Source organism: Phyllostomus discolor, chromosome 6 (genome assembly GCF_004126475.2).
Source record: "Phyllostomus discolor isolate MPI-MPIP mPhyDis1 chromosome 6, mPhyDis1.pri.v3, whole genome shotgun sequence".
Classification (NCBI taxonomy): Eukaryota; Metazoa; Chordata; class Mammalia; order Chiroptera; family Phyllostomidae; genus Phyllostomus; species Phyllostomus discolor.
The window spans coordinates 85,997,268-86,021,926 of record NC_040908.2 but is presented as its reverse complement, the minus strand read 5'-3'; the positions used below and the strand labels follow the sequence as shown (position 1 = coordinate 86,021,926).

Here is a 24,659-nt window from a genome sequence, read left to right as displayed (position 1 = left end):
CACTGGCTCCAGATCAAATTCCTAGCCATAATTTTCTCACAGTGCAACAAAAGAGAGAGTGATCCTGGGAGAGAAAAGGGATATACCATCCAAACAACCCAGAGGGCACTGTCTGGGCTGGTGATTAGGGACACAAAAAACAAGGGTCTCCAGACTGTCTGGCCTCTTTGGGGTAGGGGTTGGAAACAGATTTTGGCTGGAGAGAGTTGCCTAAAGCCCTGTTTTTCCATACTAAGGTCTGTCCACTGAAAATAGCCTCTGATTCTAAGGGGACAAGTATGTATACACAGGAGCACAGACACAGAAATCTCTGCCATTGTCACTGAACCCCATAGTCTCCCTACCCTTTGCACAGGGGAGGCTCATGAGAGAAAGCATTTGCCTCATATCTTGGAACATCCCATAGAGAGGAATCACTGTATAACCGCCACATAATCTGAGACTAAATGCAGGGCGTCTAGGGCTACTGGTATGGTTGTGATGGCCAGGGAAGTGTACTTTAGAAGTAGAGTGTTATTACCAGAGCTGTGGTGTGTGCAGGAAAGTCTGGGGGTCTGACCCCTCAACTACTCTCTGTAATAAAAAAGCATGCATGTGTATGATTTGGGGAGTGTCCAGAGATCTCTCTGTCCCCAAATATATCTTTTATGAGACTGTGGTGGACATCTGAAATTCTTCCATTATCCTGGTTAATTATTAAATTTGTTGGGTTGCTGACCCATTTGAAAATTGGACAAAAGCTATAGATACTCTTACCAGAAAAATACATATGCTTCCAAGTTTGGCATATAATTTGAATAGAGCTATTGAGGTCCATTCATATACCCCTCTTAGGGGTCTGTGCATCCCCAGGATAGAAACTCTCACTTAAAGAAGCCAATAATTGGTTAAAGGATTGCCATTGATTTAAAATGAAAGCATGCCCTCTGGCTGGGTTAGTTGGAACATCATGATGAACACGAAAGGTTGTGGGTTTGATTCCTGGTCAACGCACAGGCCTGTATTGCGGGTTCAATCTCCAGTTGGGGTACATATGGGAGGCAACCAATCAATATTTCTCTCACATCAATGTTTCTCTCTCTCTCTGTTTCAAATCAATAAATATATCCTCAAGTGAGGAGTGAAAAAAATAAGTAGATTTTAAAATGAAAGCATGCTTCAGAGAAATAACTTGATATATTCATTTGTTCATTCAACAAATGTTTATCAACCCCCAAGTGATACACTATGGGGGATACACATTGTAAATATTAATTATGAAAACTGGTCTTTTATTTTCTACTCTTAGAAATCATAGTACCTAACTGAAAAGAAAATTAATTTTAAAATATCCCACTCTGACTTCAACTGAAACAGCTTCACATTGATCTGTTTTGTAGGTGGGGTTCTCACATGAGCTTTATTTAAAAGAAAGGGTTCCTTAACTAGAAAAAAATCTGAGACCTTTGATTTGGTCTAAATCCCCACATCATCCATGTTTTTTAAAGATTATTAGACAACTTCTTCTGGGACATTTTGAATGACTGAGAACAAAGAATTTCATAAAGTAGCTGACTTCATTTTCTTTTTGGACATATCTGTTAAGAATTCTTCCTTTCTTTTTTTTTTTTTTTTAAGATTTTATTATTAGACAGAGAAGAAGGGTGGGAAAGAGAGGGAAACATCAATGTGTGGTTGTCTCTCACACGCCCCCTACTGGCCCACAACCCAGGCATGTGCCCTAGACTGGGAATTGAGCTGGGGACTCGCTGGTTCACAGGCTGGCACACAATCCAAGGAGCCACATCAGCCAAGGCCTTCCTTTATTTTTTTAAAGTATATTTTATTGATTACGCTATTTACAGTTGTCCCAATTTTTCTCCCTTTGTCCTCCTCCGCCTAGTACTCTCATTCCCTCCAGCAATCCCCCTGTAGTTTACATCCGTGGGTCATGCATGTAAGTTCTTTGGCTTCTCCATTTCTTATACTGTTCTTAACATCCCCCTGTCTATTTTGTACCTACCAATTATGCTTCTTAATCTCTGTATCCTTTCCCTCATACTCCCCCTTCCCCTTCCCAGCTGATAACCTTACAAAGGATCTCCATATCTATGATTCTGCTCCTGTTTGGTTGTTTGCCTAGTTTCTTTTTTGTTTTGTTTTACTTTTTAGGTTCAATTGTTGATAGTTGTAAGTTTGTTGTCATATTAATGTTCATAGTTTTGATCTTCTTCTTTTTCTCAGATAAGTCCCTTTAACATCTCATATAATAATGGCTTGGTGATGATGAACTCCTTTACTTTCATTTGGTCTGGGAAGCACTTTATCTGCCTTTCATTCCAAATGATATCTTTGCTGGATAGAGCAATCTTGGATGTAGGTCCTTGCTTTTCGTCACTTTGAATACTCCTTGCCAGTTTCTTCTTGCCTGCAAGGTTTCTTTTGAGAAACCAGCTGATAGCCTCATGGGAACCCCTTTGTAGGTAACTCTCTGCTCTTCTCTTGCTGTTTTTAAGATTCTCTCTTTATCTTTAACCTTTAGCATTTTAACTATGATGTGTCTTGGTGTGGTCCTCTTTGGGTCCAACTTCTTTGGGACTCTCTGAGCTTCCTGGACTTCCTGGAAGTCTATTTTCTTCATCAGATTGGGGAAGTTTTCCTTCATTATTTGTTCAAACAAATTTTCAATTTCTTGCTCTTCTTCTCCTGCTGGCATCCCTATGATTTGGATGTTGGCACTTTTGGAGATGTCCCAGAGTCTTCTTATTCTCTCGTTTTTTTGTTTTTTTTTTTAATTCTTGTTTCTTCATTCTGTTCTGGTTGACTGTTTATTTCTTCTGTATGTTCCAAATTGTTGATTTGAACCCCATCTTCCCTCCTTTCATTGTTGGTTCCCTGTGGATTTTTCTTTATTTCACTTAGTGTAGCATTCACTTCTTTCCTTATACTTTTGCCATACTCAGTGAGTTCTCTGAGTATATTTATCCAGTGTTTTGAGCTTTGCATATGGTAGGTTGGCTATCTCTGTTTCATTTAGTTATTTTTCTGGGGCTTTGCTCTTTCATTTGAGCCATATTTTTTTGTCTCCTCAATTGACAGCATCCCTGTGTTCATTTCTGTGTATTCGGTAGAGCTGCTTTGACTCCCTATTTTGGCGTACCTGTTATGTTGTGTGGGGTGAAGTCTTAGGTAATTGCCAGGGCAGGGCAACCTGCTTCACCATTTGTCACAGTACGTGGGGGAGGGGCCAGAGAGGGGAGAATGCTGCTGACTGGCTGCTGGAGGCTTACTTGGCACTTGCCCCATTTCCAGTCACTTCACTCACTTCCTGTATGTGACTGGTGCTCCTCTAGCTATTGCCCTGGTGGTGATTCCCAGAGTGAGTGGGTTTGCATAGGTTCTAGGAGTGTGATGGCCCTTTAAAGGAACTCTCCATAGAGACCAGCAGTTTCTTCCATTGCCCCAACCCCCACTAGTTTTTACAGCCAGAAGTTATGAGGCTTTATTTTCCTGGTGCTAGAACCCTGGACTGCATGATCTGGCCTGGGGCTGGGACTGCTCACTCACCAGGTCTCTCTCCTGATTTTTATCCACCACACCTGAATGTGGGGCAACCTGTTCCACTGGCCACTGCTGCCCCCTCGCTGCCGACACTGCTTTCTCTCTGCCCCAGGTCCATGTTTCTGTCCCTTTTACCTATCTGGATGAATATGGCTTCTTTAAATCCTTAGTTGTCAGACTTCCATACAGTTCAATTTTCTGACAGTTCTGGGTGTTTTTTATTTTGAAGTTAGCTGTGATCCTTCTTATGGTTGTGCAAGGAGGTGAAGTGTGTCTACCTATGACTCCATCTTAACCGGTCAAGAATTCTTCCTTTAATTGAACCAAACTCTGCATTTCAGTAACATCTGCCCATTGTGTCTGATGATGTCCAGAAAATAAATGCAATTCTTCTTTTACTTGAGAGTCCTTCAGATATTTAAAGATAATCATCCTTTTCTCCTAAGGCTTCCCTCTACCAATTACACATACTTAGTACACACAAATGTCCTAGTTGCTGGTAAGTGTGGAATGGGTGTAATTTTGAGTCATTGGAAGGAGAAGCTGAGTTGAGCTCTAAGTGGGAATTCTACATTTCTGTGCTGGAATGAGGAAGTGAGTGCTTAAGAAGTGCTGAAGCCCTTGCAATCATACAGTCATATGATTTTCTACCAGAGACAGGGTAGGTAATAGGTTTAGTACTCCATTTTACAGTCCTAAGAAAAAAGTGATTTGCTCACGTTATTTCCACTAGGAAGGGAGAAAAAATATAAAAGGAGTCCACTTCCCTAAAATTAAGTTTCCTAGAGACTCCAGTGTTCAAACCCAGATTCTGGACACAGACAATAAGAAACTGATACTGATAACCTTGAAAGTGAAACTCAAAGCTGACTAGTGCTGGGAAACATAAGGTAAGACTCTGCTCTATTATGGAGGATATATTTACGTGACAGTGTGATATCCTGGAGAAACATTTCTTTAGGAATCCCACAGCCCTTTTTTATCTCAGGTTTCTTTTCACCGAAGCTTGAAGCTCAAAGTCCGTGGCTTCATCAAAGCAGCTCCAAATCCCCAAGGTGAGATAATTCTCACCTGGAGCCTGTGTGTATTCCTCTACCCTTTGGCTGGGAGCAGTCACCTGGGAATCATTCCAGCAGGTGGCTTCCAAAGTCCAACCTGCTGGGTTGAAATCTGACACTGACAGAGACTCCCTGGGAGCTGCTACTGAAAGCTAAACCAGGAACCAGGAAATGCTTGAGCCTCTTTAGGTAGAAAAACAGCTGGGCTCCCTCGGAGACAGAGCGCCATGGGAAACCGGCTCTGCTGTGGGAAAAGCTGGTGAGTAAGGGGAAAGGGTAACATCTGTGTGGGTGAACGTGGAGGCTCTGAGAATAAGATAGAGCCTACAGACAGTCCTTTGCCAACTTCTCACTGCCACCTTCCTCTGCCTGGCACCTCCCTGTGCCACCACCAGAACAGCACCTCCTTCTGTGCTCACTCCTTTTAAGTGACTTCAGTAAACACAGCCAAGCCAGCTGTCAGTAGAATGCCCAGAGCAGGGCTGGAATGGTGAATTGTCATTTGTTCCTCTTTGTTCTCCTGTTCCTTTCCTTTCCCTTCTGTCCCTTCCCTTCTCCTGATGAGGGAAGGCTTACTTATTTGATAGCTTTCTATTCCAGCCACTTTACAATGAGATTAATTAAATTAATCTCATTTAATTTTCCCAACCATCCTGTGAGGGAAGTAGCCTTACTCTTCCTCCTGTTTTTACAGCCCAGAAGCTGAGGCTCAGAGCAGTTGTCTGAGGTCACATGGCTGGTAAGCAAGTAAACCAAGATTCCAACCTAGATCTGTCTGACTTTAGAGCCCATGCTTTTAACCACTGCATAATATTGCCTTCCAAATCAAGCCAAACAACGTTGGAGAAATGTTCATTTAAAAGGGCAGAAGTCAGACTACCCCAGACTACCCCGGAATATTTGAATATGACTTTCACACTTACTTGCTTTGTGAACTTAGGCAAATCCTATTACTTTCTTACACACACACACGAAGTAATATATATGAAAAAATACATATAGAAAAATACATAAATATATATAAAATATATAGGAAAAATAGGATTTGCCTAAGTGTTTTATATATATATATATATATATATACATATATATATAACTTAGAGATATATATGCCTAATATATATATATTAGAAATGTAGATCACATGACTTATGTTGTTTAGATCATAGATTTGAAGAACAGAGAACATGAGAAAGCCTCACTGTAAATTAACTGCAATGTCTTTATTGTTCTTTCCCAGAGTAGTCATCACTATAAACCTCTGGGCCTGGCTTCATACAACTAGTGCCTTCTTTAGGGGCATTCCAAGTGCATTCCAAGCCTGGGACAGTGTTGAGGATATCTCGTTTATGAATAAAGTATCATTATCTTTAGAAACATAGGTGACATACATTGAAAATGGTGTATGATTTAGAGTCAATACATTGAAGTCCTATTCCTATTATTCGTTTATTAAACAAGTATTTTACTCAACACCTATATGTATCAGGCAAAGTGACAGACACAGAATGCATAGTCATAATAGGAAATTTGGTCTCTGCCTTCTTCAGTAACAAAGTTTTAGGGCCTTAGCTGATCCATCTGTAAAATGGGAACAATAATATGTGTTTCCTGACGTGCTGTCAGAATTGAGGGGGGAAAAAAGCACTTTTTAAACTCTAAGATGTCCTACAGAGACAGGATATCTAGGAACATATAAATGCTTCTAAAGAAGGGAGTGTAACAGCTTCTTTCACTTCCCTTCTTCCCAAGTCTTCATGTTCTTTGTTTTCAGTTATTTTTCCTCTGATGGTGGCAGTCACAGTAGTCAGCTTTGACTGACACTCATTATATGTCAGGCAGCTAGCTGAGTAGTTTATATTTATTATTTTATTTAATTCTTACAACAATCCCATGAGGTTCAGGTTCTATTATCATCCTCATATCATTGATTAAAACATGAAAACCTTGCTGAGGTTAAAAACTTGCTGAAGGTCACACAGCTAGTCTGATAGCATCATTCTGACTTCAGATCCTGGCTAGAATTACACCAGATATTCCAACCAAAATACAGGGTAAGACAAAAGTAGGTTTACAGTTGAGAGTATGTGAAACAGTTTATTTTTGTATTATTATTTATTAATTATTGTATTGTCCATACAAACAACTGTAAGCCAACTTTTGCTCCATCTGCTATGTTTTTTCCTCTTAAAACACTAGTAGGACTGAGTAAATTTTATTTCCCATCATTTCAATAAGCTTCCAGAGACTTAAAAAATTATGAAAATTAAAGAGATTTTTATTTTGAAATATGATTATTTTTTATTACAAAGGAATACATATTCACTGTAGAATATTTGGAAAGTACCAAAAAGTAGAAAATAAAAGTGTAAGTATAAGCACCCAGAGATGACTGGATGTATTTCCGTGTAATCTTTTTTAAATGCTTATGTGCATAGTTTTTATCCCAAAACATATCTTATCATTTTATTAACTTAGTAACGAGTAAAATTTCCTATGTTAGTAGGTGTTCTTCTAACATCTTTCTTGAATGTGTAATGTTCACTGATTGGAGATACCATTTTTTTCAGTCCGTTCCCAACATTGGCCATATAGGATATTTCCTGTTTTGGGCAATTATAAATAATGCTACGATGAGTATCCATATTTGTACCTGTCTGATTATTTCTTAGGATATGGAATTGCTACATCAAAGTGTACTCACATTTGTTTAAGGCTTTTTACACTTAGTGCCAATTACATTCTAGAAAGATTGTACCAATTTTTATTCCGACTGACAATATGCCAGAGTGCCCATTTAGTTTCCTTAATTCTAAGCTAAAAACAAAGTTGTATCACCTATAAGTAACTGAATATTCCATTTGAGTTGTGTCCAAACATTGTGCAATATCCAAATTGGGCGCAAGCTCCATTTACTAAAACGGGATCAAACAACTCTATGTTATTTTAGAATTAATATGTTCTTCACCCACTTAGGTAAGGGTAAATAGGAAGACAATAATGACAATGGGCAGGGATTTAGAGGCTAGGATAAGGCTTTGAGTAGGCAATGGTAAGAGAAAGGAAGAACTGAAGTGGCAGAAGTGGAAGTAGAAAGACCCAGAAGTAGTTTCAGAGCTTTTTTTCGGGACTACCTGTGGAGTTCACATGGTGACTCTAACTGCTCTCAACTCGACAAGCTGCATTAAAACCGCAAATCAAACCAAACACAATCCTCTGTCAGATTTGTGTGGGAAAAGCCTGATTTTGCCACAGTAATTAAATGGACATGATTTAGAAGTTTTCCCCTCTTTTTAAGTAGCAAAAGAAGGAAACTTCCTTGGGGAGATAGGAGTCAGACAAATAAGGTTGGCTCCGGTGAGAGCTGGAAATGTACTAGCAAGAAAAAGCATTGAGTAAGCTCCAAACTATTCAGCCTATTTCCTCAGACAAGTGTTTCTCTGGCCATCAAACAGTTGACAATCACAGACACACTGGCTCCACTGGGGACCCCAGAGAGTCAGAAATAAGTGTAAGAGGTCTGTCTTGCAGGAGGGCAGCATAGCTGAGTCACTCGCCAAATTCAGAGCTCCCTGTGCTGTGGGCCTTAAAGGTTAAACATCTCTCACTTTCTCTATTAATTAAAAACAAGGACAGGGAAGCAGGAAGGGAGGTCACCTTTTAGGAAAGGGCTTTGAGGACTTAGACCTAACTAACAAGCCCTGGTTGTGACTCCTAGAATGAGAATCCTGGACTGGCAGAGACCCCATAACAGGCAGTGAGGCAGAAGCAAGAGGGTCTATGAATCCAGGAATATCCCACTATTTGGCAGGTTTCCCTTACCCTCTGCTGGAATTAGCCTGTTAGACAATCCCAGAATAGCACTCAACCCAGTATATCCTTGGCATGTAATGCCTGCTTGCCTGAGTCTGTATTTCGGGTTTGGTTATGTCAGTTGTACCGCTCCACCTTCCAGAACCATCCCTTTGGGAGAGGTGTGGTACCCTTGATAATGCTTTGGGGCTGGTTCTGGGTGACTCTATGTTAGTGGGAGCTAAGGGAAGATCATCCCAGAATGTTAGGGAGACCGTAGAGCAAATGGTGAAGGGGAGAAGATAGAGGCCAGGGCTATTACACACAGGTGATCTGTTTTTCCTTTCACAGGAGCTGCCCATCAATTTTCCAGAGGAAAAAGAAAATGGGTAACTGGGGAGAGGAAAGGGAATGGGTGGGGTTGGGGGGAAAGCAAATTAGAGAACATAATAGAAGCAGTGTCTTTGGAAAGAGCATATGGTGGCAAAGGGTAGTGCTGGAAGGGATAAAGGAAGACAATGAAGCACAGAGACTCTTTAGGTTACTGGGTTCAAGACCAGCTCTGAAACTTTGGGTCTCATCCTTTCTATTATCTCAGAGTGGTTCCTCATTCTTTCATTCATCCAGCAAAAATTTACTGAGCACTTATATTGTATGTGAAGCACTGAAGAATCTCAAGGAGGGAGAGAGGCACAAGAGGAAGGACATACTGTCTTGTCCCTAAAAGAGTGGACAATCAACTTTGAGAGATAGATATGTAAACAAGTAATTGTAATACCATTTACTAGTCCTATAATAGATGCATACATCTGCTGTGGGAGAATGGGAGGAAACAGCAATGTTAAAGAAATAATAGCAAGTTCACAAGTTGGAAGAGGAGCAGGGGAGGAGAGACTATTTTAGGCAAGGGAATTATCTCATGTAGAAAAAAGAAAGAAAGAAAAAAAAGAGAAGAGGATAGCTCAATTGAAAGTGACCAATGGTTTGGTAGCTGAGCACTTACCACATTGCACTGTAATAGTCCGTGTACTTTTTTGTCTTCCTAGCTAGTAGACTGTAAGCTCCCTGAGGTAGAAGAAATAGCCTACTCATTCTTCTATTCCCACAATGTGGCACAGAGCCTGGAGTCTAATGGGTTCTCAGCATGTATTTGTTGAACTTGTTAGGGACTGGTAAAGAATGGGGATGGAAGATATTATGGGCAGGGCCAGATTGCATTCCCTGCTAATGAGTTTGGATGTGGGAATGACAGAAATGAAAGAGGTGAGAAGAGAAGTAGGGAGATTAGTTAAAAGTCCACCATAACAGAGATTTGAAGAGGGCAGCCTCAGTAGAGACAGGGAAGAGAGAATGGATTGAAATTGGATTTCCTCCTCTCAGGGAGTCAACCAAGATGGACACTGAAGCAGCAACAGCAGCAGAAGCAGAATGGCACAAAGGTAATAACAGGCCTCTGTCCCTTCCCAAGGGCTGCTCAGATGTGGGATGCCAGGACTTGGCCTTTTCACTCTGGAACAGACACATCTCAGTCATCTATAGAACTTGCTTGTTTGGCTCATCCTCCTCTGCCCTCCTAAAGGAGCAAAGTGAAGGGACATCGGTCTAACTGACCCAGCATTGAAGGTGAGGGACCAAACCAAGCCAAGAATCTCTCTTAGTGCTGTCTATTCTTTGCAGGGACGTGACACAACACAATATACGTGTGAACCGGTATTGGAGCAGCCTGTGTCTCAGGAGAGGAGCCAAGGCCCCAGGTCAGAGGACAGCAGCTTACATTATGCAGTCATTCAAGTGTGCAGCCATACCCAGCCACGCTCTGCCAAGGAGGTGAAGCACCTACAATTAGAAAATGCGACAGAGTATGCCACCCTGTCCTTCCCCCAGGCCACACCCTGCTATGACAGCAAGAATGGGACCCTAGTGTGAGCCTAGGGGAGGAAGGACTGGTTTCCATCATTTCACCACTACTCTTGTGGGAGAATCTACTGCTTTGGGGAACTGGGTGGCAGCCCAGGAATGGTGACCACATTTTAAGCTTAAAGAATTCAGGAGCCCCTGAAATTGTATGTCCCCAATCTTGCTCTCTCCCCTATGCCTATTTCTTGTTTGCCACTGAGAGCTTCCAGTTGTATTTGGGTTAGTCAAGGGTGAATGGAGTTGCACAAAATAAGGGGGCTAGGTTGAATGTGCAGGAAAGTAAGTTTTGAGCCCCACCTTTGCTCCTGGCTTTCAAGAAAAGTGCAGAAAAAATAGGTCAGCCCTTCAGAACTTGAGCTGATCATGCTGAACTTAATTTAATGGTATCCTTTTTACATACCTGAAACTCCAAAGCTGAAGAAGAGGCGCTCTGAAAAAGCATTCTGGGCTTTTATACACAGCCCCCAGTCCTGGCTTGGGTCATTTCCTCAGTGGCTGGGTCAAAGGTCATTGACCTAACCAGACAAATAAGGTCAAAGGCTGAGGCATGGAGGAAGCATTTTCTGACCTTCCGTTACAAAGACTTCAAGTCACTGACACTGACAGCACTACGTGGATAGACTGTTGGCTCTCGATGGTGCTGAGCCTCCAGGAACAATAAATTGCGTGCAGAATGTGCCTGTTGCGTTTTCTGGGGTTGGGATTTGCGGGCTCTACGTCACGGAGGTGCAGCGGGTCTCTCCCCGCCTAATGGCAGTTTGGGAGTCCAGTAAGTTGACAAAGGCCGGCCTTCGCGCCCCACTCCGCGGGCAGCGGCTGGGGAAGAGCGAAAGTGTGGTTGGGACCCACTCAAGGCAAGCTCCCTCTGCAGCAGCCAGGGCTCCCTGGAGCGGAGTCCCAGCCAGTAGGAGGCGCCTCTATCCACGAAAGCGAACGGATCCTGGAGGAAGTCGGGAAGCGGAGTCCAGACAGAGGGCGGGGTCAAGGCCGGTGAGGGTGGTGATCTGAGCCTTTAAGAGGCGAGTACAGCTGGGTCGGGGGCGGTGTCGTCTGCAGCTGGCTGGGGCCGGCTGGAGGCGGGACCGAGGTGGCCGGCCCCCCATCACCATGGCAGCAGGAACGCAGCAGCGAAGCTGCTGGTGGAGGAGGTTCTGCTCAGAAGGGCTAGCTAGGTACGGAGATGCAGAGCCAGACTGACCGATGATTTAAAAGGTAAGTGCTGAAAGGCGGCGGGTTACTGGGAAGTATTATTACTGCCATTTGAGCATCCAGATCAGTACTGGGGACTCGCGGAGGGGCGAGGGAAGGGCTAAGGAGGAGGAAGTGGAAGATTCGAACCCGCTCTGAGCCTTACAGGTTCTTAGTGTGCCATTCACGATTCAGACTTTCAGAACTTGGAGACAAATGCTAATGCACTCCCTGTTCTCTATCTGGACACCACCTTTCCTAAATACAGCTGGCCCTCGGTTTATTCCTGAGAGTGATTCTTCTTTAAGACGGATAGAGTGCTGAAAATGGAATCACAGCACCAAAAAGTTGATCATAATAATGTCATCTTCATGGAGTGTGAGAGTTGTAAGCACTCGGAATGTAGTCCAATGCTGGCTGCAATTAGCATTATTATCATTATTTTCCCAGCCTGTTCTGTAACACAGACCTTAGTGCAAGTGGATTCAGAAGAAGTGGCTAGAAAACTGCCTCCATCACTAATTGGAAGAGGCTGTTTTCTATTAGCTCGGAGTAATACTGTGAACTCTATTTCCAAGAGTTATTTACTGTGATGGTCAAATATGATGTAGGTGATAGCACTTTGTAAACTTAAAGTGCTATATAAAAATTTCTGCCTTAGAATATAAATGCTGCCTTTCTAGTTTAATACTTAATTTCTGAGGATAAAGGGAAGTGTGTGTCAGAAGCTGAGCTCCCAGTATTTTTCCTGATTGTCTTCAGAATCCTTTGTATGGTCTCAGACTGATAAATGTAGGGAGGAGAGAAAATGCTTCCTTGTTTCACTAATGATAGGGATCCATTACTCTTTATTACCAGTAAAACCTAAGTGACTAATTTTTTAAAATGCCATTGGAATAGCCCTGTTGTGATTATAAGATCTTGAACGGGAGCTCCTGCTAACCAGCTTCCTATTTCTGAAACTTCTAGATGACTTAAGTTGGTAGGTTTGAGGCAGGGGCCTGACCCCACTAGATTGGTTTAGCTTTTGGAATTTTTTTTCCTGTACTCTGTTTTTACACATTTCTTCCTCTTTCTATTTCAAGGTGGCTCTGATCTAGCTCTTCCGAGAACTCGGAAGATGGGGACCCATGTGGTTTTGAGACTCTGTCACTCCCTGCTGCCAGTGGAACCCTCTGTAAGTGTACTGTTTAGAGGAATGTGACGATATTAATGGATTTTCAGTACAGTTCTACAACTGGGGGATTTCTCCATCAGGACTCAGATCCTGGAACTAAATTGTAATATATTTGCTTTCTTTTCTTGCTTCCCCTTCTTATGGAAACTCAAGCTCACTTCATTCATTATCTTTATCTGGAACTAATAAAATCAAGCATAGGTTGAACATTTCTAGTGATTTATCAGAACAAATGCATGGTTTAAAAGATTTATATAATGTTTTTGTAAAAATAAGCATGTTAATTGTAGAGCATTTGAGAAATACTACAAACCATGACTTTCAAAAACCATAATCCTCTCATCCAGAAGCAATCACGGTTAATATTTTAGAACATTTTGTTCTAGTCTTTTTTCTATCTGTATTATTGACATGTTTGAGGTCATATGCACACACTTTTTGACTTTTGCTTTTTAACTTAATGTTTGTAAATAAAAATTGTTAAAATGTTTGTTTTAATGTGGGTACAAATGCTTGGTAAACATTACAATGTCTGTAATTTACTTGACCTTTCCTCTATTGTTGAACTGATAGGTTTCATCTCCCCATTGTAAATAAATAATTGATTTCCTCATTTCACACTTTTTTCATAGGGTAGAGTCCCAGGAGTAGAATGCCTAGGTCAAAGGATGTCAACATTTTAAGAATAAGTTACCTTTTAAAGGAATTGTGGTATCAGATTTTGTGTACGTCCTTCAGAGAGCACAAGGACATTAATTGAGAAATTGAAAGGTCCTTAGTAGAAAGCTAGCTGCCTCTTGCAATGAGACCTTGGGTTCTGCACAAAGATTATTTCATGATAGTGCAATTAGTAATGTGATGCCCTAACACATTATAAATGGCAGCCCAGAGGCACGGGGGCAGGCATTTACAGTGTTTTAGTAGTAGAGAAACTCAAGGATCAGTTCCAAAATATCCACCAGGTGTCGCTCCTCTTAATTTAATTTATACCTGGAGGATAGCTGGCTGGAAACTGAAATGTAAATTTTAAAAATTCATGTTGAATATATTTGCATATCTGCTTTGGTATAGTTTATATTAAGCACTAGCATCTGGTGATTACTTTGGCAACATCCTACTCTAGTCTCTCACCATTCTGTCTTTTTTTCCTTTTTCTACCCATTCAGTCTGTCACACTCCCTTTGTACACTGTACCCACATAATTAATATTGGAGTCTCGGTTTTACCAGTGTTCACTTTACCAGTCTTTCTTTTTAGTCTTTTTTATTGCATGTGTGTATATGTGTATGTATTTATGTGTAACTGAGTTCTTGAAGTTTTTGCTAAAAGAATAGGACCTAGCATGTAATAGCATATAATAGGTGCTCAACATATAATTAATGAATGATTAATGAAAGAATACATTGATGAAGAAAGGTTAGAAGAGTACCAGAAATTATTTATATTTGTCTTGAAAATACAGCAGAAGAGATAAAGTTCACATTCTTAATTAACTATAAGTGCTAAATGATATAGTATGGAATATGCTATGACCTTTGAATTTCAAAGAGAGGAAGATTCATTCATTTATTGAGCCAATATTTATTGAATATCTACTATGTGTCATGACATATTCTTGGTTCTTGAGATTACCCAGATAACAAAACAGTAACAAAACAGATAAAATTCTTTGCCCTCATGGGGAATTTTATATTCTGGGCAGGAGGATGCTGACTATAATAAATAAGTGAATATCTAATATACAAGATGGTGGTGAATGCTAGGAAGAAAAACGAATATAAATCAGACTTGGAAATGCTGGGGTGAGGGGATGCTGTCATTTTAAGGAGAGCACTCAGAGCAGGCCAAATAGCTAACATGACATTTGGACAGGAATGAACCATGAGTTATCTGGGAGGTGAGTGTGTCAGACAGATTATTATCAGATCTGCCTTGATTTTAACAAAATTAAGAGTGGTCAGAGAAGTTTCGCAAGGAAGTGAAACTTGAATTAGGCCTAGTGAAGATTTGAGAAACAGAAGTTTGGGAGCCTTTTTTCTCCCTCTTAGTCCTCTTGCCAACTGCTTGCACCTCCTTTTTTGTTAGCTGCCGTCCAGCTCCTGGATCCGCCAGCACCATGGGTTTTGGAGACCTGAAAATCCCCACTTGCCTCCAGGTGCTCCATGACTACCTGGTGGAGAAGAGCCACATCTAGGGCTATGTGCCATTACAAGCAAAGGTGGCAGTATTTAAAGCAGTCTCTGGCCCCACCATCTGCAGATTGCATCACACCACACGTTGGTATAATCACATCAAATCTTACGAAAGGAAATGGCCAACGTGCCAGGAGTGAAGAAAGTTTTGGGCAAGTATAGCCCTGCTAATGTGAAAGACAAAGTGGAGCTATGGATGGTAAAGACAATGAGGACATTGATTTCTTTGGGTCTGATGAGGGAGGGGAAAGCTAAGAAGCAAAGCACCTGAGAGACGAATGCCTTGCACAGTATGAGTCAAAGAAAGCCACAAGACCTGCATTTCATTTGTTGCCAAGTCTTCCATCTTACTGGATGTGAAACCTTGGGATGATGAGACGGGTATGGCAGAATAAGAGGAGCTTGTCATGGGCATTCAAGCAGACAGCTTAGTCTAGGGTTCTTCTAAACTGGTTCCCATGTGGTGTGGAATTAAAAACCTTCAAATGCATTGTGTAGCAGAAGACGATAAAGTTGGAACAGATATGCTGAAGGAGTGGATCACTGCTCCGAGGATCATGTGCAGTCCATGGATGTGACTGCTTTCAAGAAGATCTAAAATTTATCATAGATCATTGTTTTTAAATAGGAGCTTGAAACATAAACAGATAAATAAATAAAGAATGGTAGAGGGACATTCAAGAAGGCATGGAGGTGAAAATGAGCCTTGTAAGTTTGTGGAGCAGTCTAGAACCTGCATACCTGAGCCTAGACAATGTGAGGGGAGGCTTTAAGAGGTGGGAGTAAGGAATTCATATCTGACATGCTAAGAAGAGGGAGTGTTTAAAGACATTTGAGCAGTCTGAGGAAGCTTAAGGGGTGCAGACTGGCAGAAAAGCCTGGAGACAAAGAGAACAGTTTAAGATCTAGGACATGTTTGAGACCTTTGCTGGTAGATATGAGCCCTTTTGTGTAAATTTATGCTGATGTCTCTAAAGATAAATGCAGTGGAAATTCTAAACATATGTTATTGCCAAGGAACTTGTTAATGTGAGGAAACGGAAGATTAAGAAATTATTTCAGATTCATTTAAAATATTTCCATTGAAAATTCTGGTTTGTTTATTCAATCTGCCTTTCTGCTTCATAGTCATTAATGATTGCTCATAATCGATGTGTTAAATTTTATATGGGTGTGAACTTCACACATTTCCCTTTTACACAAGGAGAAATCACAGTCAATATTTTCACCAAAAGACAGTTCTGCTTAAGGCTCAAAGTCTTACTTAGGCTAACATGTTATTATCTGTATTATTAGAAGTGATGTAAGAGTTTTGATGTTTCCTCCACTGGCTCATTCATTCATTCATTCATTCACTCATTCATTCAACTGAAAACATTTACTGAATACCTCCTTTGTTGTAAGCATCATGTAAAAGTATTGCATAATGATTAAGAAACTGGACTTTGGCTTCAGCATTTAGTAGCTATAGGGTCTAGGGCAAATTACTTATTCTCCAAACCCTCCTTCTTTATATGTAAAATGGGAAAATATAAAAAAATGTTTATGGTAATTTGGCCACCAAATGAACTAATGTATCTAAGCAGTTGGCACAGGGCTTGGCACATAGTAAAAGATCAGTTTTGCTATATTATGGTTGTATAGCTTTTGGTTTGAGTCACTGAGGGAGGTATCTACCTTCATTGTTAAAATAATGCAGGGCTGAGGAAACCTAGTATAATTTCAGAAATCAGGCAGCATGGCAGTGATACACAGGAAGCAGCTTGCTTGGACTCTTTGCCTCTCCTCCCAGGCAGAGTGAATGGCAGGCCTGCATGAGTGGGAGTGTTCCAGCTACCCAGAGTGGCTTGCTGATTTCTCGGACGGGGCACTATGGGATGCAGGTTATTGTCCTAGTTATTCCTAGTTCTTGTAGCTAACCCACTTTTTCTCCCAGTTATTATATTGCTATCACAATAGGGTGGGATGGGGAGGATGGAAGGAATACTAAATGTTAGTGCTGCTTGGAGTAAAAGCAAAGTTCTTCACCTGGGCTACCTTGTCAGGCAGACCATAAGTATGGTGAACATATCTTCTGAGCAAAAAAGCAGATTATATGCTCCAACAGGAATTTTGTGCTTTTCCCAAGTGTGAGACCAGGCTATATATGAAAATATCATAATTTTTAGAACATTTTAATAGTTGTATGGGAACAATGGAACAGAATATTTTGCAACTGTACTATCTAATTTTTTAAAACAGTGAGTACTTTTAAAAAATATTTTATTTATTTATTTTTAGAGAGAGGAGAAGGGAGGGAGAAAGACAGGGAGAGAAACATTGCATGGTTGCCTCTAGTATGTGCCCTGACCAGGGACCAAGCCTGAAACCCAGACATGTGACCTGACCGGGAATTGAACTGGTGACCTTTTGCTGGGTGGGATGATGCCCAACCAACTGAGCCACACCAGTCAGGGCTGTACTATCTAAATTTAAATGAATTAAAAATTAATGCCATTTACATTTTAGGTCCACATTTATATTAGCCACATTTTTAGTGCTTAATAGCCACATATGGCTAGTGGCCACTGTATTGGACAGCACAGATACAGAACATTTCCAGCATCACAGGAAGTTCTATTGGACACTACTGCTGTAGAATATGTGGTTGACATAATTATAGACTTTCAAGAAATAGTTTAATCTTGGACCATATGCCCCATAATAAGTCTTTTACCAGTTTGCCACAATTACTCTCTCAATTCTCCAGCACACTGTGAGGTGCAAGGCAAATAGCACAGGGTTGGGCTTAAGAGACCTTGGCTTCAGATCCTAGCTCCCACATTGTCTAGCTGGATGACTGTAAGCTATCTCCTAGCCTTGGTTCCCCATCTGTGAAATGAGGGAGTTAGGCCAAATGAGATCAATGAATCTTTTCTCAGGAACATTGAGCTCACAGGATCTCCTTTAATAAATGACTTATTTGAGAAACTGACCTCTTGGCATAGATAACAGCAGGACCTCCTTCTGATGTCTCAATAGTGTCTGTTGTGTCCAAAGCATGATGGACTGTCAACCAATCAGAATTCTCTGTTCAGAGAACCACCGACTGGATGTTTGGGTTTGTATCTCTATGCATGTAGATGTGTTGCATGCAATTTTATGCTGTTAGAAGCAACGTACTTCTCTTTTAAAAGGGACTTGTTGCATTAACATGGGTTAGTGACTTACCTGAGGGTATATGGACTGTGGTCCAGGTGAGGGGAGTTCTTGGCAACTAAATTTCTTGGATAGATTATGAAAGATAGTCTTCTGACTTGTGGGCTGCTCAGGTTCAGTTTAATTTGTTGTCATGGTTTTTCCCAGTCTTAGTCAGAATAGAACCCATAGTATTAAATCAGCACCAACCACTTAACACCTTTGCTGGCTTTTTGTTCCCTGCTTGCTATGGTTGGAAGGAAGGTGTCTCTCTTCTCAGAAGCATATTTGTGTTTAGCAGCTTTAAACATTCAGGGAAGATGTTGCTGGTTCTGGCTGTTCTGGGTAAAGATTTTTCTCCACTGACCCGAGAAGGACGCCATTTGGTTGATTAAGAGCCCTTACTGACCTTTCTTGATAAGGTACTAATAGTGTATGGGGAAAGAATCTGGGCCTTCTGCAAAATTATGCTCCTCAAACTGTCTCTGTCACAGACCAGCTGTGTCCTTGGACAGGCCTTGACCTTTTCTGAGCCTCACCACCAAAACGCTTCCCCTCCATCTGGGATCACGAGGTGTAACATAATACATATGAGTGTTCTTTGAGCTTCCAGTTTTCCTATAGGAATAGGAGTATGCCCTGAGAGTACAAATGACTAGTGTTCTTAAAAATAAATAAGGCTGTGACTTGTATAACTAGAAAGAGAGGGGAATAGCTCTATTTCACTTGAGCAAGCTTTACTTAACTTTGAAAAGCACCAGGACATTTTTGTTTTTTCATTAAAATCCATTTAACTTAAAACTCATTGAAGATATGGGTTTTACATTTTATTTTATTTTGTATTTTTTCCATTACCATTTATTCCCCTTATACTCTCTCCCCACTCCCCCATCACCACACTGTTGTCCATGTCCATGAGTCCTTTTTCCTTCTTGCTCCATGTCTCCATCCCCTAACTCCCCCAGAGCTGTTAGCCTGCTCTCTGTTTTACCTTTTAGAAGTTATTCTAAAAAGAAAGAAAGGGATATTTTGTTAAAGCCTTGGTCATCCTTGGTTTATCCTTGATACTTCTGTTGTGATCCTGTGTGATTTGTTTAGTTCTATTTCTATTAAATGTATCCTAATACCATCAATAACTAAAGTTTTCTTTTTTCTTCTTTTGAATGGTTCTTCTCTTTCTGATTTTCTTTCCCTTTTGCTTCCCCTTCTTTAGCCTAACCTCACTGTCCAGGCCCCATATGGAAAAAGGTTGCTGTTTTCAGCTCGTGGCAGTGGTGCGGGGGGGGGTGGTAAGACTATGATTCACTCCCCTTCCCACCCACCATGCAGTGGGTACTTGAGGCCCTAAATCATAAGATCTCACAACCTCGGCATCACCCGCACATATACTGCTGTATAAGTACCGCGCTAACTGATTAAAACAGAAGGGCAGATAAAGTGCTTCCCAGATAAGGTCAGGTTAAAGGAGTTCATCATTACCAAGCTCTTATTATACGAAATGTTAAAGGGACTTATCTAAGAAAAAGAAGATAAAAAATATGAACAATAAAATGACAACAAACTCAGTTATTAACAACTGAACCTAAATGAACTAAGCAAAAAACTAGAACAGGAACAGAACCACAGAAATGGAGATCACATGGAGGGTTATCAGTGAGGAGTTGGGGGGAAGGTATAGAGAATGGTAGGTAGAAGATGTACGGGGGGAGGTTAAGAATAGTATAGGAAATGTAGAAGCCAAAGAACACATATATGACCCATGGACATGAACTAAAGGAGGGGAATGCGGGTGGGAGGGGGTGTGCAGGGAGGAGGGGAATAAAGGGGGGGAAATGGGGCAACTGTAATAGCATAATCAATAAAACATAAAATAAAACAAAATGAAATAAAAACAACAACAACAAAAAAACTCCTACGTGTGTGTGTGTGCGCGCGCGCGTGTGCAGTGCGCGTTCACTCAAACATGCCTGCCTGCAGATCTGGTGTGTGCATGTGTAACTAACTGCAAGCGCATGCACACGCCGGCCCGCCCGCCTGTTTGACAGCGTGTGTGTAGCGCTTGTGACTATGTGCGGCACGCCCCCCCCCCCACCCCCAGTGCTGTCCCTCCCTCAGGCTGGGCGGAGGCCGCTAGTGAGCGCGGGTCCATCCTGTGCACACCCAGCTGTTTCTATAGGAACCTCCGCTGCGCCTCCCGCCCCTCCTGCAGAGGCCTCTGTAGGAGCATGCCCAGTGGAAGCCGCTAGTTTGGCTCAAGTCTGGGTTTCCAGTAAGTGGCTTGGAAGACTCCGGAGAAAATCCCTATGCGCTGAACCGAGAGTCTTTGTGTGCAGCGGGAGGAAGGAGGCGCAGCAGCCTGGCCTGGAGGCCCCGCTCAGGAGCCTTGGGCAGGAACAATGCTAGCTTGCCTTACCCGGGGGAACTTGCTGGACGTCCTGCAGGAAGGCTTCAACGAGGTAACTGTCTGCTCCTCCCACTCCCCAGTTCCCCTCCCCCAACGCTTCCCGCCTATTCTCTGGAAGAGGTCTTCCTCCACCCCCATCCTCACGAGGACCTCAGAACAGTTCGCCTGCAGAGCTCTAAGGGGGCTAAGGTAGAGGATGCTGTGCTGAAAGACGGGTGGAGTGGGAGAAGTCAAAAGGGCTGCCTACCACCAGCTGAGTTGGTCATTGACCTCTGGAAGCTTACCTGAGCCCAGAGCACAGGACCACATATTCAGAGGTTATCTCCTTCCAGAAGAGGTTGTCGATACTCTCGACGGGAGATTCTCCCCAAAGAAATTCCTGAATATTGGGAAAACTGCTCATTCTATTTCAGAATCTAACAGATAAGCCAAGGGAAGTGTGGGGTGGCATTGCATTGGTAGAAAGTTTGAGAGAGGGCAGGATGAGAAGGTGGTCCATATGAATCTTCATGTTGATATCTTTTACTAAATCCAGGGCAACAGATTTCGCCACAACCGAGGGCATGATTGGCAGAGAGGACATAAGAGGAGAGAGGAGGCCCAATTCTGGGGAGCCTGCATTTGCTCCCTCCTGTTTGAGAGTGGGGATCTGGGGCTCCAACCTGACAGGCAGCAGGGGGGACAGGCTGGTTAGGGTCTTTTTCTCTTCACTGTTTTCTCTCACAATTCTGTCATATATTCCATTTCCTTCTCTTGTGACTCAAAAAATTTTGATTTAGGACCCTTCCCTTACTGCGATTTGCACCATCTTTCACTGCTTCTTAGCCCCACCCCTTTAGGTTGCCCTATCCCAGCATCCAGGGAGACACCTACAAGGAGACCTAGATTGTTAGTTGTGTCTTTCTTCCTTCTTCCTTTTCTTTCCACCTCTCCTTCTTCCTTTTCTTTCTTAAATTGAAGATTTTTTTTTAAAAAATTAGCTTTTAGTTAAATAACAAACATATGAATACATTTTTAAATATGAACATTACCAGCATGACCAAGTGCCTTGGCCACCCCTCCAGTCTTGCCTTTTCCCCAGAGGTAACAATTCTCATGAATTTGTGTGTAAGGCTTTCTTTCCAGACCTGCTGTACAGGCTCTTTTCTTAATTCCTGTGTCTAATTAAGGAGTTCTGCTGCCTGACCTGTCCCAGAGCCTCCTCCAGTCCTGGCCAGCGTCCCCCAGCTTTGTCCCCCATAGAGGAAAACTACAGAGATGCTATCCTGACTTAACTGACTTGAGTCAGAATTTTCATTTGGCTGAAGGGTGTCACAGCCTTCAGGGAAGGGCAGAATTTGCATCCTGCCTGTACTGCGGGGATCCCCATCTATATGTCAGCCCCCTTTGAACACACATATGGGAATTGTAGCCAAGAGCCGGGAAGCCACCTCTTTGAGTGCTTCCAATATTCCTGATTCCTCTTTTCTCTGCCTTTAGGCCTCTCGTGGTCTCAAACTTCGTATGTCTGACTTAACCACCAATTATTGCAGAAGCCCCTTAGGTCTTTCCTCTGGCCTCTCCTTTTTTAAACACAGTTGCCAGGTATCAGGTCCTACTGTCTTATAGGGAGGAGGAAACCAGCAGAGTTAGTCCTACTCTTTGCCTTCTGTTCATTTTTACTTCCAGACCTTTGTACTGAAGAGCCAAGAGGCTTGGCTGTCAGTTTAATGCTGTAGTGTGTCCATAAATATCCTCCAACCTCCAATTCTTATAAAACATAAGGGCAAGGGAGAGTGGGAGAGTTTTCTTTTTGTGGTGGTCATGAGTCTTCATAAAAACAATAGACGCAACTCTGTTATTATTTCATCTCTAGAATAATGCAGTAATGCCTCTTTTTTCCTTTTTCACATTTGATTTTTCTACCCAACCTGTAAACCTCCCTCCACCTCCCCTACAGGCTAGTATGGAACCCATTCCCTTCTTTTAGTGGATTTGAACTCTGACAGCAAGAAATACTTTTGGTTTCTCTGAGAAATTGACATAATCTAAATAATAGTAATATGTTAAATTTCAAAGGTCCTTTAAAGTTTAAATAATTCTTTTATTCACATAGTAAATTGAACAGTTGTTTTTACATACTGTATCACATTTAGTGCTACTGAATAATGATGTGATTAGTTATTTCAGAATTGATGGTGCCCCAATTGACCTATTCCAGCCTCTAGGGTTGCTCAATAGATCCAGTAATATTGAATTTCTTTTTTTAGAGTCATGTGATAAGGATGTAGATAGGGACGTAAAAGCCAGTGTCAGAATATACTTCAGTTCCTCTGAGAAACTCTTCTTACTGAGACTAAGAATACTACATGAACCCAGTCATCTCTGGGGCATAATCCAACATATCTGAAGCTATTCATCACCTAGTTGCTTCTAAGGTCTGTGTAGTTAGGGCTGTGACCTTATTCTTTATGGCAGAGAAAACTGCCACAGGAAATGAAGCTATAGCCCTAACTGGTTAATTATTAGGGTTCCATGCAGCCAAGAGAGACCCTGCTCAATGAATCAGGGCTTCCCCCTACCCACCATTGGCTCTGTTCTCAATCATATGCCACTATACATAACTATGTATGACAAAATTTTCTTCTGTCGTGTTCCTTGAATAAAGCCCTGGTCTCAACACCCAGACACATCACTCACAGAATTGATCCATCTCAGTGGTTTTAGTGTAGCCCCTTTTATTGACATGGGTAATCTGCTTATGAATTTTCCACAAGCTTTGGCTACTGCCACATTCTGTAGCCCATCCCTGCTGTCATCCCCTTCTCTTAGGTTTTGGGCCCGGCCTTTCTATAGTTTACATTTGTTTTCTCTGCCACCTAGTATTGATGACACATGAACATTGCCTTTGGTTAAGGTGCCAACATGAATTTCTGCAAGTGTTTTTTCTGGGGCCTAGACTTTCTTTAAAAAAGTATTTTGGTGCTTGTGTTGGATTTTTTAGTAGACTGAAGACTACTGTAGTTTGGCCAATAAGTATTAATTCATTTAGTTATTTAATAGTTCACTTACTGGATGAGGAGATGGATAAAATAATTGAAAAACACCTAATTCCTGCTTCCAAGGAATTTATAGGGAGAGATCTATAGGTGTACTGAAAAAAACCATAATAGGATGCTTAATGTGTGATAAGTGCCATAAAAGAGGTAGTATTTGTGGGGATTATAGAGATATCTTCTACTTAATGATACCATGAAAAGTACCAAATATTTACCAACTTACCTGCTTGCTGAAACCAGACTTTTTTATCTGCTCCTTGGAAAACATGCATGCAAGTACTGATTCAATAGACATTCACTGAATGATTGTGTTTACCAGGCACCATGCCAGGCTCTGGAAATGTAAGTTGAATAACATTGAGTATGTGCCCTAGTGGATCTCACAGGTCAATGAAAATAAACAAATGTTCAAAGTGTCAAACTTGGGAAAATTGTGGTGATGCAGGAATCCTGCTTGTCAGGCAGAGCAAACCCATGTCTGTCTGGACTGGGGATTGCCTGAGGGACTGAAAGTTTTAGGAATGATTTAAAATGTTGATCAACAGGAAATCAAGTGCCTGAGCCTTAACCTTTTAAACACATGACCTGGGAGACTCTCCATACCAGTTTTTCTCCATGTAGAAATTTAAATACCACGTGGAGAGTCATTTGCTTGGCAGTCCCTGAGAAATACAGGAAGGGCCTTTGTCTGGCGTCTTTCCCATAAGGGGACATAGGGTGAGTGAAGAAGGGGATTGGCATGTGGAGCAGCTACAGCCTATCTCTCCTGAGTGCCTCATGCCTTCAGGTAGAGGCTTTCAGACATTTCCATTGACTTCCTCTGTGCTTTGCTGTAGAAATTAAAGGACAGTTAAGTCTTTAATGTAACAAAGCATCACATTCCCCAGCCTTCGTTTTTCTATCCTGACTGGTTTCTCCTCTCCTCACCCAAACTCATTGGCTTTGTTCCACGGGAGTCAATGCCAGCTAAACAGATGCTCCCTGGCAGCAAACTATCATGCAGCATTATGTGATGGTGAGTGACGGCCTGGCCAGGCGTGTGGAGGAGCAGTGATAGGGCACTCTTTGGCAGGTGCCACTCCCTCACGACCAGCCTTGTTGTCTAGGCTGTGAGGACTCAAACTGAAGGAAACTTTCTTGAATGTATTTCCTTATTTGTTATCCCCAAACCTGTTT

General features: G+C 41.8%; 2 protein-coding genes and 1 pseudogene across 6 annotated transcripts in view; all 3 read left to right on the top strand.

Moving 5' to 3' along the window:
• The first annotated feature begins 4,120 nt into the window (after positions 1-4,120).
• Positions 4,121-12,919, top strand: C6H11orf52 (chromosome 6 C11orf52 homolog). 3 transcript variants are annotated; one of them, XM_036028577.1, is made up of 6 exons: positions 4,213-4,857; positions 5,293-5,337; positions 8,742-8,779; positions 9,771-9,829; positions 10,068-11,519; positions 11,963-12,919. In XM_036028577.1, the coding sequence occupies exons 1-5, from the start codon at positions 4,826-4,828 to the stop codon at positions 10,314-10,316; spliced, it is 423 nt and encodes a 140-aa protein (XP_035884470.1). In that variant the 5' UTR covers positions 4,213-4,825; the 3' UTR covers positions 10,317-11,519; positions 11,963-12,919. The 3 variants fall into 3 exon arrangements, with proteins under 3 accessions (XP_035884472.1, XP_035884470.1, XP_028371176.1); XM_028515375.2 differs by lacking the exon at positions 5,293-5,337 and having other exon boundaries at positions 4,221-4,857; XM_036028579.1 differs by lacking the exon at positions 11,963-12,919 and having other exon boundaries at positions 4,121-4,857; positions 9,771-10,100.
• Positions 11,821-15,484, top strand: LOC114499304 (annotated as a pseudogene).
• Positions 15,485-20,155: 4,671 nt separating this feature from the next.
• The window catches only part of DIXDC1 (DIX domain containing 1), a 71,641-nt gene continuing 67,137 nt past the window's right edge, over positions 20,156-24,659 (top strand). Inside the window, exon 1 of one of the 3 annotated variants that reach the window (XM_036028569.1) lies at positions 20,156-20,497. In XM_036028569.1, the coding sequence (XP_035884462.1) occupies positions 20,438-20,497 (60 nt within the window). In that variant the 5' untranslated portion in view covers positions 20,156-20,437. The remainder of the gene's footprint in view (positions 20,498-24,659) is intronic. The other 2 variants (XM_036028568.1, XM_028514484.2) reach the window with 2 other exon arrangements.